The sequence below is a fragment of the Petaurus breviceps genome, unplaced genomic scaffold, assembly GCF_028583685.1.
Source record: "Petaurus breviceps papuanus isolate PSGF00001 unplaced genomic scaffold, PetGlider_PUasm1.0 220, whole genome shotgun sequence".
Taxonomy (NCBI): domain Eukaryota; kingdom Metazoa; phylum Chordata; class Mammalia; order Diprotodontia; family Petauridae; genus Petaurus; species Petaurus breviceps.
The window spans coordinates 13,180,591-13,200,456 of NW_027185876.1; the positions used below are offsets into that span (position 1 = coordinate 13,180,591).

At 36.5% G+C, this 19,866-nt stretch overlaps 1 protein-coding gene and 1 pseudogene across 1 annotated transcript in view; both read left to right on the forward strand.

Moving 5' to 3' along the window:
• Positions 1–18,890, forward strand: part of ADGRL4 (adhesion G protein-coupled receptor L4) — a 140,469-nt gene extending 121,579 nt beyond the window's left edge. The window contains exons 14-16 of the mRNA XM_069094626.1: positions 14,666–14,757; positions 16,961–17,129; positions 17,448–18,890. Coding sequence (XP_068950727.1) covers positions 14,666–14,757; positions 16,961–17,129; positions 17,448–17,510 — 324 coding nt within the window. The 3' untranslated portion in view covers positions 17,511–18,890. The remainder of the gene's footprint in view (positions 1–14,665; positions 14,758–16,960; positions 17,130–17,447) is intronic.
• LOC138166117 (large ribosomal subunit protein uL3-like) lies at positions 287–2,434 on the forward strand (annotated as a pseudogene).
• Positions 18,891–19,866: the final 976 nt, after the last annotated feature.

Sequence of the window (19,866 nt, forward strand, 5' to 3'; positions counted from 1 at the left end):
TAAATGACAGATGACTTACTTTCATTTTTAATACATGTCCATTCTTTTACCTTTGCTCCCTGTCCTAGATTCCCTCTATGACTTGTATGTATCTACAATGGCAAAATAGTTACAATACAGCCTCACTGGAATAATATTGGTGTTTAAAAGATGAACTTTGGTTTCAGAGAAGAGCTTGGGGCCATTGAAAGAGCCATGCTATTATCTAAAGGCAGCCCAGCCCTCCCTCATATTGCTGTTCAATTATGAGCCCAGATAATTGTCCCATATGCAGTGGCTGTTACTTCTCTTTTGCTTTAGATTCCTCTACATATCTGCCCAACTCAATTGGAAGGTCTTTGACTGAAAAGATTCTGTCTTCCTTTGTATTTCCTTGAAAAGCACTGGTTACATCCACCTGGGATACTGAACAAGTGCCTATGAAATTCAGTTTTCTTGCTTTATAACTTTATTTCTGAGGTTTTTCTTTGCCTGTAGATTTCTTCATTTTCTCAGGACAAAAATTTTTTTCTCAATTTTCTACTTTTTACACAACTTCTAATTTGATCTTGCCTTTAGTCAGACTTTGAAGATCATGGATGGTCATACTAAGGTCTAAGGTTATACTAAGTCAATTAGTCAATATACAGTCAATATCCAGTATGCCCTTTCTTCGTTTCCTAAATGCCTGAAAGGTTCATTCTCAAAATTGTATTTAGATTATACTTATTAATTAAAAATATTTTTTCTAACACTAGACCTGTCCCTATTACTTAGTAGGCACCTACTAAAATATTTTTGATTTACTTTATTGATTAATAGGATCTAATTAAATATCATTGCCAACTATATCTCTGACAGCAGAGTTAACTGAAGAAGGCACTGGAATATAATTGAAATGAACCTGCACTTTATCTGATTTCTCTCATTATGTTACTTGGTAAACTTGAGGAAGTAACTTCCCTAATCTGTTTTTGATTCTTCATTTGTAAAATGTCAATAACAAGACTTGTTCTGCCTAACTCATAGGGTTACTATAAGGATAAAAATTAGAAAATAAATGTAAGTGGTCTTCCAACCTGCCTCGGTGGCAGGAGTAGGTGCAGCAGTGGCAGCATGTCCCACAGGAAGTTCTTGGCTCCCAGGCATGGGTCTCTGGGCTTCCTGCCTCGAAAGAGAAGCAGCAGGCACCGGGGAAAGGTGAAGAGCTTTCCCAAAGATGACCCCACCAAGCCCATCCACCTGACAGCCTTCCTGGGCTATAAGGCCGGCATGACCCACATCTTACAGGAGGTGGACAGGCCTGGCTCGAAGGTCAACAAGAAGGAAGTCATCAAGGCCGTCACCATCGTGGAGACGCCCCCCATGGTCATTGTAGGCATCGTGGGCTACGTGCAGACCCCCAGGGGCCTGCGCAGCTTCAAAACCATCTTTGCTAAGCACATCAGTGATGAGTGTAAGAGGCGATTCTATAAGAACTGGCATAAGTCCAAGAAGAAGGCCTTCACCAAGTACTACAAGAAGTGGCAGGACGATGACGGCAAAAAGCAGCTGGAGAAAACTTCAGCAGCATGAAGAAGTACTGCCAGGTGATCCGCGTCATTGCCCACACCCAGATGCGCCTGCTGCCTCTGAGGCAGAAGAAGTCCCACCTGATGGAGATCCGGGTGAATGGCGGCAGCGTGGCCGAGAAGCTGGACTGGGCCCAGCAGAAGCTGGAACAGCAGATGCCCGTGTCCACTGTGTTTGGGCAGGACGAGATGATTGACGTCATTGGAGTGACCAAGGGGAAGGGCTACAAAGGTGTCACCAGCCGCTGGCACACAAAGAAACTGCCCCGAAAAACCCACCGAGGCCTGCGTAAGGTGGCGTGCATTGAAGCTAGGCATCCTGCCCGCGTGGCCTTCTCTGTGGCTCGAGCTGGTCAGAAGGGCTACCACCATCGCACCAAGATCAACAAGAAGATCTACAAGATCGGCCAGGGCTACCAGATCAAGGATCCAAGCTGATCAAAAACAACGGTCCACCGATTACGATCTGTCTGACAAGGGCATTAACCCTCTGGGAGGCTTCGTCCACTACGGTGAAGTGACCAATGACTTTGTCATGCTGAAAGTCTGTGTCGTTGGGACCAAGAAATGTGTCCTCACCCTGCGGAAGTCTCTGCTGGTACAGACCAAACGTCGTGCCTTGGAGAAGATCGACCTGAAGTTCATCGACACCACCTCCATATTTGGTCACCGTCGGTTCCAGACCGTGGAGGAGAAGAAAGCTTTCATGGGGCCACTCAAAAAAGACCGTGTCACGAAAGAAGAAGCTGCCTAGTTTTTGCAGATCAATGTGGAGCTGGTGGATTCACAATAAAATTTTCAAAATCCAAAAAAAGAAAGAAAGAAAATAAATGTAAATGTGTCCTTTAAAGTCATAAAAAATTGTAATGTAGTTTAGTATTGACTTTTATTGGAAATGCTATTTTGCATAATTTCTTGTTTTTTTGATACAAAATGCTTTGATTGTGACTTTTCATATTACAAAGTTGACTTCATTAAACAATACAAAATAGATCAGCCTTCTTGCATAAAACAATTGGTTTAGGTTGTCTAATATGCTGTTTTAAAATGAATCAGTATGGGGCAGGTAGGTGGTGCAGTGAATAAAGCACCGGCCTAGAGTCAGGAGGACCTGAGTTCAAATCCAGCCTCAGACACTTAGCACAAAAACTAGCTGTGTGACCTTGGGAAAGTCACTTAACCCCAATTGCCCCTCCAAAAAGCAAAAAAATAAAATAAAATTATTCATTACTCTCCTCCTTCCCCATCTTTTCAGTACTGCCTGAATGCCTGAAATTTTCATAATTAAAATTGCTCTTAAGGAATTCAGGTACAAAACTAGGTCTTGATCAAATATCTCCCACATTTGTTAGTATCATCGTTTTTTTTTCCTTATCTCTGAGGTTTTTTCATCATCATTTACTTCATTGTCAAATAGAAAATAACTTTTCTTTTTAATACTTTTAATATATGTCCACTCTTTCACCGTTGCTTTCTGCCCTGCCATCAGTCTTGGGTTCTTTCCATCTGAATTGACAAAACACTTTTAAGAATGGACCCATGAGATTTCCCGTGTGCCCACCCTATCACAACATCCTTCATTTACACTCATTATTAGCTGTCCTTTTTTTTCCAGTTACTTCCTGAGTTGAATTTAAAGTTATTTTTATATTGCCAGTGCTACTATATTTTTAATCCACAAAGCTATAAGAGCTGAGCAGTAGTTTAATACCTAAGATTATATACTAAGATTAGAAGATTAGCTATATTAAAAAAAATAATATAAGTTAGTTGTAGATATAACCTATGGGAATATCTTTCTAAGTAAGAAAGTCTGCTGTTAATTAATGCCTTTCATTGTGGCCCACCTATATAGGCTGATGATAAATAACCTCTCAGTGAAATATGTAAGTTGTGATGAATTTTAAGTACTTTGAGGTAGCCTATGATATACAAAAATAAGGGCTGGGGCTTTGACCATTTACTTAACTCAGATGTTATCTCTGAAGTAAAGATCACAGCATCTTGGGATAAATGTACTATTTATAGTAATATACTCTTCAAATCCTAATAAGATATTCCTTCCTTTTTAAAAAATGTAGAAAAACTAAAAATAGAACTAGGTTCCAAAATGTTTTATGGTCTATTTCTAATTGTCTTTAAATTCACATCTAAGGATGCATCTATACTCTTCCCTAAAAATGTCCTTGCATAACATTGTCCAAGACCATAATGGGCTCAATTAGTAGACTCAGTTTGGCATTTCCCAAACTTAAGGTGGTTAGTTATCTGCATATTTATCATATCCTATACCTAGATTGTAATCTACATGAGGGAAGGAACTATGTTTTATCTAAAATTTGTCTCTCCTGGACCAGACTACAGTGCTTTCACTCGATGAGCATTTATTGATCTATTGGTCTTGTGTCATCATGGAATTGGGGGAGGGGTGGGGACTCTTCTGAGTATGACTAAACTGAATGAATATCAAAATATTTCATTGGTTTTATGTTTCTGCCACTTTCACCAAAGAAACAGAAGGGGAATCCCCAAAACTGAGGACCATTTTCTGAAAGTTTTTCTAGGCATTATAAGTTATTGTGATTATTATTATGCATTGTCATATACAAGGAATCCATCACCAAGTGGCCAGCCCTACTGTTATTTACCTCTGAGTACTTGGCTAGACTGTTCCTCAGGAAAACAGAGATAGTCTATTACTGGCACCATGATTGAAGCCTTTCAGGCCGAATCAAGCCTGCTAAGACATAAAGTCCTCTGACATACTCTCTAAGTTTCATCAGAGAAGGAATTTTTTAGTGGAATCTGAAAGTGCCATCTTCTAATCCATAGCTGTTTTTTATGTGTTTTTACTATTTATTTATTTTGGCATCTTTTTGTCATTTATCCTGTTGATAGATTTTTTTTAATTTTCTTTTTGCTTTTTTGGAGGGGCAATTGGGGTTAAGTGACTTGCCCAAGGGTACATGGCTAGTGTGTTAAGTGTCTGAGGCCAGATTTGAACTCGGGTCCTCTTGAATCTAGGACCAGTGCTCTATTCACTGCACCATCTAGCCACCCCAATTGTTGATAGATGGTTTTAGGCTTTGAATTTACCGTTTCAACATTTCACATTTTTATTTTCACTTTAATCTGCATGCTTAATCTGTAATCAGACGAAAAATAGTAGAATTGAAACTAGCAAGAAATGACATTTGATGCTGACCTAAGATTGTCAGAGGTGAAGCATGTCACATAGAGCATATTTATTATGAGTGGGTGTGAGTGTATTTTCCCCAAGAACTTAAGACCCAGGGACCTATCCTGCCTGTATACTTTAAGAATATAGTATTAGTAAGAGGTCTTGTCTTCTTTGATGAAAGTCTATCACTTGCTGTACTTTTTTGATATCAGTAGTATCAAATCACTTTATCTGAGCACCTGCTATTGTGTGGGTTAGTTCAATTCAGGTTGGCAAATATTTAGGAAACACTTCCTGTATTCAAAGTAAGATAAAGCCTGATATAGTGAATAAATGGCCAGCCTCTGTGTCAGAATTACCCAGGTTCAGGTACTACTGGTTATGGGACCTTTTGCAAGTCACTGCAGTCTTCCCAAAGAACTGCTGTTAATCTTCATTGATAAAGATAGTTGGCTCCCCAGTACTTTTCTACTTTACATCAATGAAATCCCTCCTCCCTCTGACTCTCTCCCACAATGTGCAATGCACTCTAGGGTAAGCAGGGGAGACAAAGACACAGAGTAGCTCCTGCCTTCAGATAACCTATATTGTACTAGACGAAGGGAAAACTCTATAAATATGTGTGGATAGATAGATAGATGATAGATAGATAGATAGATAGATAGATAGATAGATAGATAGATAGATTGATATAGACATATGTGTATACTTATACATATATACACCTACAATCATACCTATACACACGTACAAATAAGTAGAAAGTATAAGCAAAGTTATACAAAGAATTTCAAAGGGAAGCTAAGAGCCCTTCTAAAAGGAAGGATCAGGGAAAGGATGATGGAGGAGTGGCTGCCAACCTATGCTTGTGAGGTGGGGGGAATGTCTCTTCATTAAATTTTGTATGACCTTCAGATATTTAGTACACTGCCCTGCACTCGGTGGGTCACTAATAAATGCTTGTCAAACGAATGTCTTCATGAATGAAAGCTTTCCATATGGCTAAAGATTATAAATGTTTGAGTTTCTTATGGTAGTGATTTTAATTTTCCTGTAGGACAGCATTTGTTGGCTATAATTTGGGCCAGCTCTGGGATCGTTTTTATTGTCGTTTTAAGATAAAATATAGGCATAACCTAAAAAATAAATGAATAAATAAATAAAGGCCTTTTTGAGAATGTGTTCAGAAATGTTGACATTGACATACTTGCCAAATATGCTATATCTAGAGCATAAATTATAAACTTTCTATTAAATTTTCATAGCAACGCATAATTTTATGACAAAATTAATACTTATTTAGACAAGGTCTTAAATATATTTAGCTATCAAGTATTCATATTTTAAATAATTGAGATTTTTCAGAGCAATTATAATTGCAAAATCTCGCATGTACAACTGCTGAGCATTTCTTTATTCTAATTTAATTTTTAGCGTCTCTTGCTGCTCTCCCCCCCCCCACCTCCAGCTTTCCAATGCTCTACATGACTAGTGCTGTAGCTAAAGCATTTACAGAAGCACTGCCAATTGGGAGGAAATAATAAGAAAAATCATACAGGAGACAAAACCGAGACGGCTTGATTGCCAGCTTGTGAGCAATTCTGTGCAATTAATATGGCATACTTTAAAAAAAATTGGAAGTTTAAACTGTTGCCTTGTTAACTGTTTAACACTATGGTACCCTAACTGAAATAACACATTGGTTGAGAAAAAGCCACTAATTCCTGCATGTCTTTGGCCAGGCAGACACAGTGACCTGTGTCTTTTGCCCTTGACAAAATTGGGGCTATTGTAAACTGTTTAATTTCAAGATAATGCAAGCAGTTGAGAAAATATAGCAGTTCTGAACATCACACATTTCCAAGGGAGCCAGATTCCATCTGATGTATGTAAAAAATTCAAGCTTGCATCTAAAGGAGCAGCAGGAGAAATTTTCTCATTCTTTTTGGTGAGATCTGACATCAGCATATAGATGGCTTCATCAATTATTGAGAATGAGACTAAGAAAAGAAAAATGACTGATTTGGGGGGATTCATTTTGAAGTCTGAATTTGAAGCACTCAGACTGAATCAGGACTTGTATATCTAAATCTTTCAGAATTATCTCCTGCTTTTTCACTAGCTCTTCTTGCTAAATTTTCCAGTTCTAGAAATACAGGCACTGAACGAGCTCTAATACACCGAGACTAGCAACACAGGGTGCCCACTGATCTTCTACAAGGAATATGTATCATGAAGGAGAGCACAGAATCCAGTCTGCAAATAAATATCCCTGAAGTTGGAATGAAAAAAAAAATTAACAGACTTCTAAATTGAATGATGACTTATTTTCTCTTTTTAGAAGTGGTCTGTTTATTTACTCTAGGTAAATGTCCCCCCTGTGTCCATTTCCAGGCTTTCCTATAACACAAGGCATAGAGGTGGATGCCAGAGGGTTTCTTTCTCCTTTTTCACACCCTGATGTACATATTCTTGAACAATTCTGAGAAAGCTTTATAGTCTTTAGTGGTTGATGGTCCAAGAACTGTAAAACAAACTGATTGTGAATTACAGTTCATTTATAAATCTTTGTGTATTTTAAAGCCTCCAATACTCAGTATAAAAATAATGGGACTAGAGTAATATTTCTAGAGGCAGCTAGGTGGTTTCTGCCTGTAGTCAGGAAGACCCGAGTTTAAATTCAGTGTCAGATACTTACTAGCTATGTGACCTTAGTCAAGTCACTTACCTTCTGTTTGTTTCAGGCTCTCCATCAATAAAATAAAGATAATAATAATAGGTAATATATTGTAGCATAGGTAGTATGTGTGTATATATGTATACATATATATATACACATATAATGTAGATGGATATAGGAAGTGTGTATATATATATATAATATTATATAATAATCAACATGAAGACTATAATAAAGTGCCCACTTCGTACAAGGAACTATACTAGATTCTGGAGGTAATTCTCTAATACTCAACATCTCAAATGGATCCGTGATTTTATCACTGTTGGCAATCCCCCCCAAGACTGCAGATTGCAGCTCATCCATACCTGCTTATCCTGGGTGGGTCTTATCTATCTCCTCCCTTATGACTGCCCCAGAGGATACATCCAATGTGTGGGGACCTTCCCTTGATTTTACCTGTTATTTCTAAGATACTAAGGTAGCACACATACATTCCATGATACAGCATCTCTAATACTTTTCCCCCTAAGTAGAATGTAAGCTTCTTGAAGGCAGGAACTATGCCATTTTTACTTTATATCTGCAACACCACCCAGGGACTAAAGACAACATTGCAGTAATAGCCTTCCCTTCAAGAAGGTTACTTTCTATTCAATAAGAAAGCCATTAGACGTACTCAATCCTTTTAAATACTAGAAGCAATCTTCATGAACATATGTTACCAATGGGCTCTTTATATTTTTTCATATGTCCTGGTCTGTCTCCCCAGCAACCTCTGTTTCTTAAAGGCAGGAATATATCTTATGCTTTTTGTATCCCTCTTATACATAGCAGGTGTTCTACAAATATTAATGTAGTGGTCTACAAATAGATGCATCCTTAATACAGGCCTAGTTAGATATAATATAATACAAAAATATGTATATAGGATATACTATATATGATATGATATAATAGACATAATACAGGCCTAGAGATAAAAATCACCGAATTACAGAATGAATGAATGGCTAGCAAAAATTCGTCACTTAATCTACTCAAGTCCCTGAAGACTTCCAAGTCACTGAAAAGAGTAACCACTGGGGGACAATATGTGAAACCACAAATGGTAGGATTTTGTGTGGTTGTTGTTATTAGAGTACTTAGATAATCCATAATTTAAAACTATACTCATTACTACAAGTTAAAATGCTAGTGATTAGTTTTCACTTCTTTTTTATTGTTGTTTTATTTCATTAGAAGAAGACTGTGATCAAAAATTGTCTCGCACATTTCCTCCCTTTGGGATTTCCTCTGTCCACCAAAAATTGATGCTAAAGTTCAGATTGCAAAAATTCGAGAGCCTGTCTTACCCTTCTCCTGATGCCCTCAACCTAATTTTACCTGTTGTTTTCCACACTTGCCACACTCATTCATTCGAAGTTGCTTATGTAACTGTCCCTCCTTCTACCTGTAGGTAGATTCTTATTCTTCTTGTCTACTTAACCTTGTTTTCCTCTTTCCCCTGTATTTGCATCTTCTTTAGATCACTTCATCATCTTCACCCATAGTGGCTTTCAGATTTTATCTATAGCTTTAATATTCTGTGAAAATTTTTCCTGGCTCAAATGAAGCACTCATAACTGCATGTAACTTACACCATACTCAACATGGTTAGGAGAAAATATTTATATAGAATCCCAGCATCATAGATCTAGAATTGGACAGAAAACACAAAGGAGGGTATTTCTATTCCTTTCATTCCAGGAGTCACTGAATGACCATAAGAACATTAAAAAAATGTCACATTATAGTATCAAACAAATCAAAGAATTTCTGAGTTGACTCATCCTTTTGCAGCATACTAGTCTAACCTGTGCCTTAAAAAGAATCCCTAATAGAATGCACAAGTGATCGTGCAATCTTTACCTGAATATCTCCAGTGAGGGGGAACTCATTGCTTCTTGAGACAATATAATGCATTTTTTGGATAGTGCTGTTTGTTAGGATTTGTTTTCCCTGAAGTCAAGCCTAAATCTGTCTCTCTACAGCCCTTATACCTTTTTATGACTTTTAGGGCCAAGCAATTACAAATCAAATCCCTCTTTCACATGATAAACTTTAAAGTACTTGAAGATTGTTACCAAGTTTCCCTTGAGTTCTTGTGACTAAACATCCCTAGTTCTATCAAACAACCAATTCTAAAAGGACCACAGTCTCCCATTGCATCCTGGGTCATCTCAAGTCATCCTGATGGATATCTGCTCCCTGGATCCAGATGGCTCTGGAGGAGAAAGTTAGGCTAGTGTCTTTGCACAGCCCTCATTCACTCAAATCAAAGTCACCTGCAAGTCATATCATCCTTTTCCTGATGTCCTGGTCTTCTTCAAAAATGAAGGATAAACATAATATAGGATATGGACATAAAGCCACTTCTGTTTGACTTCACCTAGACATTCTTCAACCTATTAGTGCCTCCAAAATGTAGAGCCCTGAACTGAAAACAATATTCTGAATCAGGGGTTAATCTAGTCTTCAGAATTTTTTATTACAATTTTTCCTCTTAATAGTATTTTATTTTTCCAATTATATGGAAAGATAGTTTTTGGAATTCATTTTTATGAGATTTTGAGTTCCAAATTTTCCTCCACCCCTCCCATCCCAACCCTTCTTCCCAAGATAGCAAGCCATCTGATATAGGTCATACATGTACAATAATGTTAAATATATTTCCCCATTGGTCATGTGAAAGGAGAATCAGAACAAAAGAGGAAAACCATGAGAAAGAAAAAACAAAAAACACAAAAAAGTGAAAATAGTATGCTTCAACCTGCATTCAGACTCCAAAATTCTTTCTCTGGATGTGGATAGCATTTTCCATCATGAGTCTTTTAGAATTGTCTTGGATCATTGTATTGCTGAGAAGAGCTAAATGTATCATGGTTCATCATTACACAATGTTGCTGTTACTATGTGCAATGTTCTCCTGGTTCTGCTCACTTCCCTCAGCATCATTTCATGTAAGTCTTTCCAGGCTTTCTGAAATCCACCTGTTCATCAGGTCTTATGGAACAATAGTATTCCATAACATTCATATACCACAACTTGTTTAACCATTCCTCAATTGATGGGCATCCTCTCAATTTCCAATTCTTTGCCACTACAAAAAGAGTTGCTATAAATATTTTTGTATATTTGGGTCCTTTTCCCTTTTTTATAATCTCTCCATTATACAGATCATAGTGGGAGTGCTAGCTTGATAAGTTTACACAGTTTTATAGCCCTTTGGGCATAGCTCCAAATTGCTCTCCAGAAAGGTTGGGTCAGTTCACAACTCCACAGTCATGCATTCGTGTTCTAATTTTCCCACATTTTCTGCAACATTTATCATTTTTCCTTTTCTGTCATATTAAGCAATCTGACATGTGTTAGGTGGTATGTCAGAGGTGTTTTAATTTGTATTTCTCTAATCACTAGTGATTTAGAGCCTAAAGCCCATGATTTAATACATATATATAGGTAACTATTTTCTTTTATAATTCTGTGTATTTTATTTAATGCTTTTAAAAAACATTATGCTGAAAAGGGGTCCATAGGCTTCTCCAGACTGCCAAAGGGATCCATGACAAAATTAAGATCAGAACCCCTGCTCTGGATTTAGTTTGACCAGGACCGAGTGCAGAAAGACTATTTCCTTGTCCTGGTAGTTATGTGTGGCTTAATGTAGCCCAAGGTCACATTCATTTTTTTTTCATTGCCATTTCACATTTAAATTATTGAGTATGCAAACCAGTAAAACCCCCCAAATTTTTTTTCAGGCAGATTTCCCTCTAAAGAGGCCTCCCCAGTTTTGTACTCATGAAGTCAATTTCTTATACTAAAGTTCAAACTTTAAATTTATTCAAATTAAATTCATTTGTTTTTAAGCCCAATGTTCTAGCCTTTGGAGAACCTTTTAGTTTCTAATTATTTTAGCTTTGTGTCATCCTCAACTTTGATAAGGATGCCATCTATACATTTAACCAAATCATTGGTAAAAGCCCATCTGTGCCTTTCACCAAGTCATTGATAAATATGTTAAGTGGTATGGCCTCAAGGGGTTTTAGGCTGAGTATGTGAACTTCCCATTGTGATCCCTGGAGGTTAAGGAAATGCCCTAAATATCCTTAATATGTCATTGTGTATTTCTTATCCCTGAATTTATCAAAACCCTTCTTGAAGCTATTTATAGACTTAAGAGGTATTTAATGACATCTCCAGGTAACAAATTCCATATGCTGACAAACTCATATCATCAAGAACCCAAATGAATGTAAATTTTGGATTAGTCCCAATCATAAATAATACCACCAATACAGAAAGCCTTTCAACATAGGCACATATGCAGATTTAGAAAAAACATCCAAGGATGTCCTTTGTGAAATGAGAATTATTTTGCCACTGCCCAGCAACACCTGGTTTTTATGAGTACAAGAACAGTTTTCCATTCCGTATTGGAAAATGTAGTTTTCAGGCCTGAGTTGTCCCTTGGGAGCATTGCATTTCCCTGTTCCCCGATTTCAGCATATGGCACAGAACTGCAAAGCCCAAACAAGTGAGCACTCCACAGAACCCATAGTGGTGTGAGTAACAGCTTTCTCTCCCCACCCCAACCTATAGCTATCTATATTGGAAGCAAAACTTGAGAAGTGTTGCTAGAACATACTGCAAATTACAAAATGTGTGGGTCTTTGGAACTGTTTTGAACATTTTCATATTTTCTAACTCCTGTTTTTACCAAGATAACCAATGTAGCTTAGAATGTCTCACAAATATTTTCGAGACAGAAAAAGTAACTTGAAGCATATTTCATATGAGATTTTTTTTTAGCATTTTGCCTTATACAATATCTATGCTGTCTTAATTGATGATGCTAGAAAGAAATTATAGTCTTTTAGAATTGTGAGAACCTAGAATCAGTATCTACTCCAGGGGTTCATACATTTCAGGAGAACTGTGAACTTGGTAAAAAAAATTACATCTTCAATTTCACTAACTTCTAAATGAAATTTAGCCTTTCCTTCAATTATGAGTATATGCAACATTTTTCTGAGAAGAGGTCCATACCATGAGAAAGACTGAATCCCTGGGATAGTCAGATATTTTTATGACATTGGAAATTATTACATAAAAATATTACTTGTCATAATAGTTACCTGAATGATGACTGCTCAAATATTCTGTCACCTAAATTTATTTAAATCAATTTTATCTTCCCTCTGCAATTCTGAAAGGTCTTCTCTCCTCTTGATAGGGAAGCATTATTCCCATTAGAATTAATTAATGAAGTAATTAGAATTAATGGACATTTTCCAGTATAGAAGAGTTTAAACCTCATCTTATATTATACCCATAAGATTTTGCTTCCAAAGATCAACCCCATAGAGAAGCAACAGCATGAAATTCTTTAGTTCCTTTTATTTATGCTTTTAGGGCTATATTTTAGCAAATACTGGACCTGCCCTTTGGTTGAAGTTGTAGCATACATAGCAATTTATAAAATTTCCAACAACTCATAAAATAGATCATAAAAAATAGGTTTCCAATTAGTTAGTTCCAGACACAAAGACAATAGAAGCTTAACAAATTCCCTATTGTGATTTGTTTAAAAGTTAGCTGATCATTATAATTTTGTCTATCATAGTTTCAAAAGTTAAAAACCATTGGAAAACATATTCAAAGCAAGAGTAGTAGTCAGAAAAAAAAATCCTAGATGAGGAGTACCATGGTTTTTCAAAGGGATCATTACTGTCAATTAGGACATCTGCAAAATGGGTGCCAGTTTATTACCTTTGAAGAATTTATGTTTCATAGGACATTATGAGACTCACATTGGGGAATTTGAATCAAAGTGAATTGAAACCTAGGAAATACTAAACAAATATAAAGTATTAATATCATAAGGATGAGCTATTTAACAAAAGAATATTTATCTAAATGTGAATAACCTCAATATTTTTTATCACAGAGCTGGAACTATAGAAGCTTTCCAGTGCAATGCCCTCATTTCATAATTGAAGAAATTGAAGGCCAAAGAAAATTGCTATTTTGTCCAAGATCTCACAAAGTGAAAGAGTGAAAGATCTAGGATAAGAACCTAAAAATCTTGTTAATTCCCATCTAATACTCTTGCCTCTACACATTGAGACCACTATGTTCATTTGGATTTGAGTATTTCATATAGAGATAAGTACATAATTAAAGCAAAGTTTGCTTTTTGTCAGACACCCACCCCCTCCAATATAAGCTGAACTAATTTCTAAAAATTTACAAAGACAAATAATGACAAGGGACTTTTATCCTCCAAACAGATAAATAATAATGGCTATCTTTTTTTAAAAAAATTTAAGATAAAAATTATAGGAAAGAAACATATATATTTAGTTCATGGTATCAAATGCAAAGAATTAAATTACAAGTAAGCATATGTTAATAGAATCTGAATGCCTCACAGGGAAAAAAATTACCTTATAAATATTTGAAGAGATTTTGACACAAAATGTAGGAAAGAAAATAAATCCCAATCATCGGTACTGTGAGATTAATCTAGAACAGGATGAAGGGCAGGACACTTCATGAAATCTGACAAAACATAGCAACAGCTTTTAATTCAATTAAACAGACATTTATTTGGTGTTTGACTATATATGGGGGAATTGATCATTATTCACTAAAGGCTCTGGTTTTCTTTTAGATCCCCCTTGTCTATTTCAACAGAGAGCAACTATTTTTCTCAGAAAAGTCACTAATAGCATTCTTCATGGAAACCCTTGTAAAAATATAACCCATGTCATTCAGTGAAGGATCTATCAAAATTGTTTTCTAAATTATTCCCAATACTTTCCAAACCCAAAATGACCTCCATGCACAGTGAGCTTTTGATGTTGCTGGCAACAGAAGATATGCCCTGATCAATATGTATGATAGTGGGAAATCTGAAGAGCCTTTTTGGCATCTGCTTAAAATAATCTACACTGGGAATAGGGGAGATTTACCTAAAAAAGAAATCAATAAACATTTCTGGCGATAATGTTAAGATTAGGTTGAGTTACAGATTTGCTTGACTCATGTCTATTAAAGGATTTTGCTTTACTAAGATTTAAAACTGCTCTGAATTCTCTAGACTCCTTACAATGTGAAATCTTTGCCTCTTTTCTCATCTTCCTCAATATGCCTCTAATCATAACATTCAAAATTATTCCACTGTCAATTGAAATTAATATGTTTCCCCAGGTTAATCTGCTGGCTTTTGGGGTGATCATCTACAAAGTTTTTCGACACACTGCAATGCTAAAACCAGAAGTTAGTTGTTATGAAAATATAAGGTAAGTTTCCTTCTAAGTCTCCATTGGCAAGGTAGACCCTGCATTAATCTATACTACAAATAATCTGTGGCCAAAGTACTCAGAAAATAGCAATTTTAACCTCATTATTTTGCAATATCATTTCCTAAATTGTAAGATTTTAATGGCCATAGATAATCTAACTTGCTGTAATCGATTGAGTGTGGGTTTTGGAGTCAGGAAGATCTGAGTTCAAATTCTGCCTCACATATTAGCTTCATGACGCTAGATGAGACATTTAATCTGTCAAAGTCAGTTTCCTTATTTGTAAAGCCACAAGTTTGTTGTGAGGTTCAAATGAGATTATAATTCAATTAACTAATCATTTATTAATGCTTACTATATACAAGAATTAGGAGTACAAAGACAACAGCAAAAGAGTTGATGACGTCAAGGAACTTACATTCTAGAGTCAGCTAGGTGGCAGAGTAGAGAGTGCTGGGTCTGAAGTCAGGAAGACCTGAGACACTAACAGCTATAGAGACCCTGAGCAAGTCTATTTACCTCAGTTTCCTCAATGGTCAAATGGGTATCATGGTAATATCGCCTACCTCCCAGGACTGTTGAGAGGACATATGAGTTAATAATGCTTGTAAAGCTCTTAGAACAGTGCCTGGAAAATAGTAGACCATACATAAAATGCTGTCTTTTATTATTGTTATTATGCTAGATGGTGCTTAGTGAAACATAAAGTGCCATTTACTCAAGTCCTCCAATGAACCAATAATTTCACTGATGCGTATCCTCACTGAACATTGAGGTCTCAAACTATCCAAGCTTCCCATTTCTGTATTATTCTTCTCTATAGCCTCCAAGTTGGCCACAGGGGGGGTCTTCCCAACATGGTAGGGGCCTTTCTTGATTTCTTTGAACATCAGGACAATGGCTTACACTATATAAATGTCAGTAATTATTCTGTAAAAAGTGATAGGGATTGTGCTCAGAAAAGGAAAGGTCATTTCTTAGTGATTTTCCTTCTAAGAAGGACAAAATCATGGAAAGATATTTTTGAGGGGTGGAGAATTGGTCCTAGTTTGCATGTTGCCATGATTTCCTCCATCAGCTCTCTCCTTAAAACTGATTTATTGAGACCTTGAAAACCGTTTGTGCAGGGAAAGCTGAAGTGTACAATAGGGAACATTGAAAACAACGTACTGTTTGTGTTGCTTAGAAACACTCCTGCAGTTTCCATGTGTTGCACCAGATTTATAGTTAGGATTTAGCTATTGTGTGATTGATGACTTTCTGTTACTCCTTCCCCTCCACAGTCTCATGGAGGGAGCTGGTTTTAATGAAGTTGAAAATGATTCATTTTCTAAGGAATAGGGCTAAAAGATCTTCCGTACTAAGGAGTGATTGGACTAAGAATGAATGAGAAAGCAATCATTAGTTACTTCATTTTCAAGGCAATGAAAGTCATCAGTATAGTCAGTGAATAAGGTTGTATAATATTTCACCAAAAGTCATAGACAGTTCTTTTCTGTCATAGTGTGTGTATACACACACATGCCCATATGTATTATGCACATATTCACATATATTATATACTTGTGATATACATACACAAACATACTATGTGCCTCTAACATAGAGACATCAGTACTCTGACCCTGGAAGAATTGAGAGACATTTGTGTTGTAAGATCAAAAAGAAGAAAATCTAGTTTTATATCCTGCACCTTCTTCTGTATCGCATCTGAAAGGAAGCCAGAAAATTCTTTTGATGTTGTGCACATGGGCTGACCTATGAGCACACAGCACATTTTTCAAGGTTTCTTGGGGGAAATACTTCATAACAGATATATGTTTTACCTTTGGGACTTACATGAACAGTAGATTTCAAATCAAATCATATTGGTCTGCAGTATACCAGAAGGGGGGAGGGGGGAAAAACATTTTCAGATTAAGAAAGTCTCTTTTAAAAAGAAAAAATTATCCACTTTTTAAATGCTATACATAGCCTGCTTTTAGCTATAAGTTCTTGCAGCAGTACAGCAGCACACCCTAAAGGCCATCCCATGTAACTACAGTAAGATTTCTTTTTTCATAATTCAAAATTATTTTTGGTCTTTGTTTAAGAAGAAAACTCTTAGGCTTGTGAATTTTCCACAGTGTAATCATGGAAAACTTGAGGGTGTCAAACAATGTACTGAAGCCTCCTTCGTAATGTTATAAATATGATTTAGGTCATGTGCACGGGGAGCCCTGGCCCTGCTCTTCCTTCTTGGAACCACCTGGATCTTTGGGGTTCTCCATGTTGTACATGCATCAGTAGTGACGGCATACCTTTTCACAATCAGCAATGCTTTCCAGGGGATGTTCATCTTCATATTTCTCTGTGTTTTATCCAGAAAAGTAAGTATTTCACCTTCATTCAGTATCTCATACTTGCTATTCATAAGACTGATACCCCAATGAATGAAGATCCCTATCAGAAGAGAATTCATTCCTTGGCCTTCAGTTCCTAAAGACAGTGAACCTCATCACCATTGTTACTGATTGTTTCTGAAGAGTTTCACATGTGGATATTTAAGCATCTCAGCATGATAGTCTTATGATGTCCTTGGTTTGAAAATCAGTATAAGAGATTGTGGAATTTTACTATGAGTAAATTCATGGATTTCTGTAAAGGTAATGAATTATGTCTTTTGCTTGCCTTCATTTTTTTTACAGATTCAGGAAGAATACTATAGGTTATTCAAAAACGTTCCTTGTTGTTCTGGCTGCTTACGGTAAATAAAAGGACATTCCAACTCAACACAGGTATTAAGAGAGAAACCAGACTTAAATGTTATTAATTAATGAAATACGGTATTGTAAAAACACCAAGTGACCTACTGGACAATCAGACTTCAAGTCAGTCATGCCATCTACAGGATAGAGACTGTCATGAAATCTGCAAGTCAATGAATTCTACCTTTTGCAGCTACTCTATATATTCCTATAAGACACTATAAATTGGCGTCAAAAATAATAGACCAGATAAGTGGGGAGGGATTGAACTCTTATTAAAGATAGAGCCACATCTATCAAAAATCTTATTTCTTACCTAAGGAATGATCAAATAACATGAAAGAACCACTTTTTTTCCTGAATTCTGCCTTTAAAACATGTCTCCCTCCCTCCTTTAGTAATGAACTCCACCTAAAGTGGGCCATTGGAATAGGAATGAAGGAAGAGAAGAACAAAATATTCAAAGAAAATGGCTACTCAAAACATTCAGTTGTCCTTCTGGTAAACTTGTCCATGTAAAATAGCTAAGAAATGGTGAGGACAAAATAAGGACTAGAAGGAATAAACCCCTTTCAGAAACTAAAGGAAATACTCTCAAGTTACATTTCTATGACAACAACGTATAGACCCCTCTTAGAGAAATCAGTTTCGTTCTGTGAATAATACTCTGGGAGACACTCAGTCACTTCTCAAGTTAATTGTCAGCAGGTAATTGTTCTTTGCTGATTCTTCATTTCTATGCCTTTATGAGTTTAATTAGGTAAAAAAAAATAAATGCTAGAGAAATGTATAACCTGATGTAATGGTCAAGCTACTGCCTGCGTATGTCAAAGGCCCATTGCTATACATGCCATTAAATGTAAAAACATTGTATATAGAGCAGATATTTCTATTGAACTTGGATTTCCTGAAGTGAATGTTATCTTTGGCGGAGCTGCTCTTTTTAGATGCTTCGTTTTTTGTTTTCTGAAGTCCTGTAGAGCCCATTACCAAACTCCCCACATGATTCTTATTTGTCAAAGGGCTTTGTAAATATGAAACTGCATAACTTAACTTTTCTGTTTTAAAAAGTACCTTTTTAAAAAAAATGTTATTTATAACAAAGAAATCACTAAGAATTGCTGTCATATCTTCCCTGAAAACTTTTCTATAGATGTTTTGTTAGAACATGTGTGGGAAAATGTACTGTCTATCTTCCTAATGGAAAATAATTACCATTTTTCCCTCAAAGAAATAATTGCAAAATTAAATGTAATAATTGCTGCCATGTGAATTAGATCAATATATGGAATATTTCACTTTTACTTTAAAAACTACTTCTTTCATATTTAAACCAAGCCCTACAAATGCTCCCCTACCAAATAAACTAATGCCTGAAAGAAATTTTCTTGCATCAGCTTTTCTTAGTTTTCACCAAAAATGAGATGGAAATTCTTAAGCCTTATACATTTGATGAGTGTCCTGGCTGGTCACTTTCCTTTCAGCTCCTTGTCTATTACATGGACAGTCTGTGGCCTGTCAGAAATATCATCCTGACTGGATATTTATTAAGTGGCCACATGTGCGGGGGCATGTGTGAGTTACCATCAGGCTGGCTGGCCCAGGAAACACACTTTCCTACTGCGTAATGACTGCAATAGTCTGGGTGATACCGAGCAAAGTAATTTGTCTGAGAGCACAGAGGATAAGAAGCAATGGCGATGTTTATGTAATGACATCTCTAGGAGCAAGATCCCAGTCACAGATCCATATGGCAAACCTAAAACCCAGGATACTGTATATTCATCAATGCTACCATTGATGTCAGTGGGAAACCTGTCTTCTAAGAAGACAATTGGGGGTGGGGGCACAGGGAAGGGTTCCTGCTGCCAAATAGAGAAAGCCTTGTATTTCTCTTACCAGGTTTCATATGGGAGGAATGAAATGCCCTATCTAAGAAAAAAATGGTTTGTTTACTTGCTAAAAAAAAGGGGGGGATTGCAAATCATATGTCTGGAAACTTCTATCATATTTTCTGTGCTACACTGGAAATGCTCCTGACTCAAACATGATCAAAGTTAAACATTAATGTACTATGACCAATTGTTTAGCCTTGCTAACTATGTACTTTCCCCCATGTTCCTCACCTTAAAACTGTATGCTGTGACATTTTATGGACCAGCATTCTGTTCATCTGTCTTCAGGAGTCATTTCCTAAAATAGGGGTTATTTGGGATATAGAATAATGAACAAGAAGAGTCAGACCAGAGTACTTAGAGCATATCTTTAGAATTGAAATTGAAACGATCAATTGTCTTCATATGAAGCCCCAAAGAGGAGAGCTGACTTGAACAAAGTCTCCCAGAAGAAGTGCATTTAT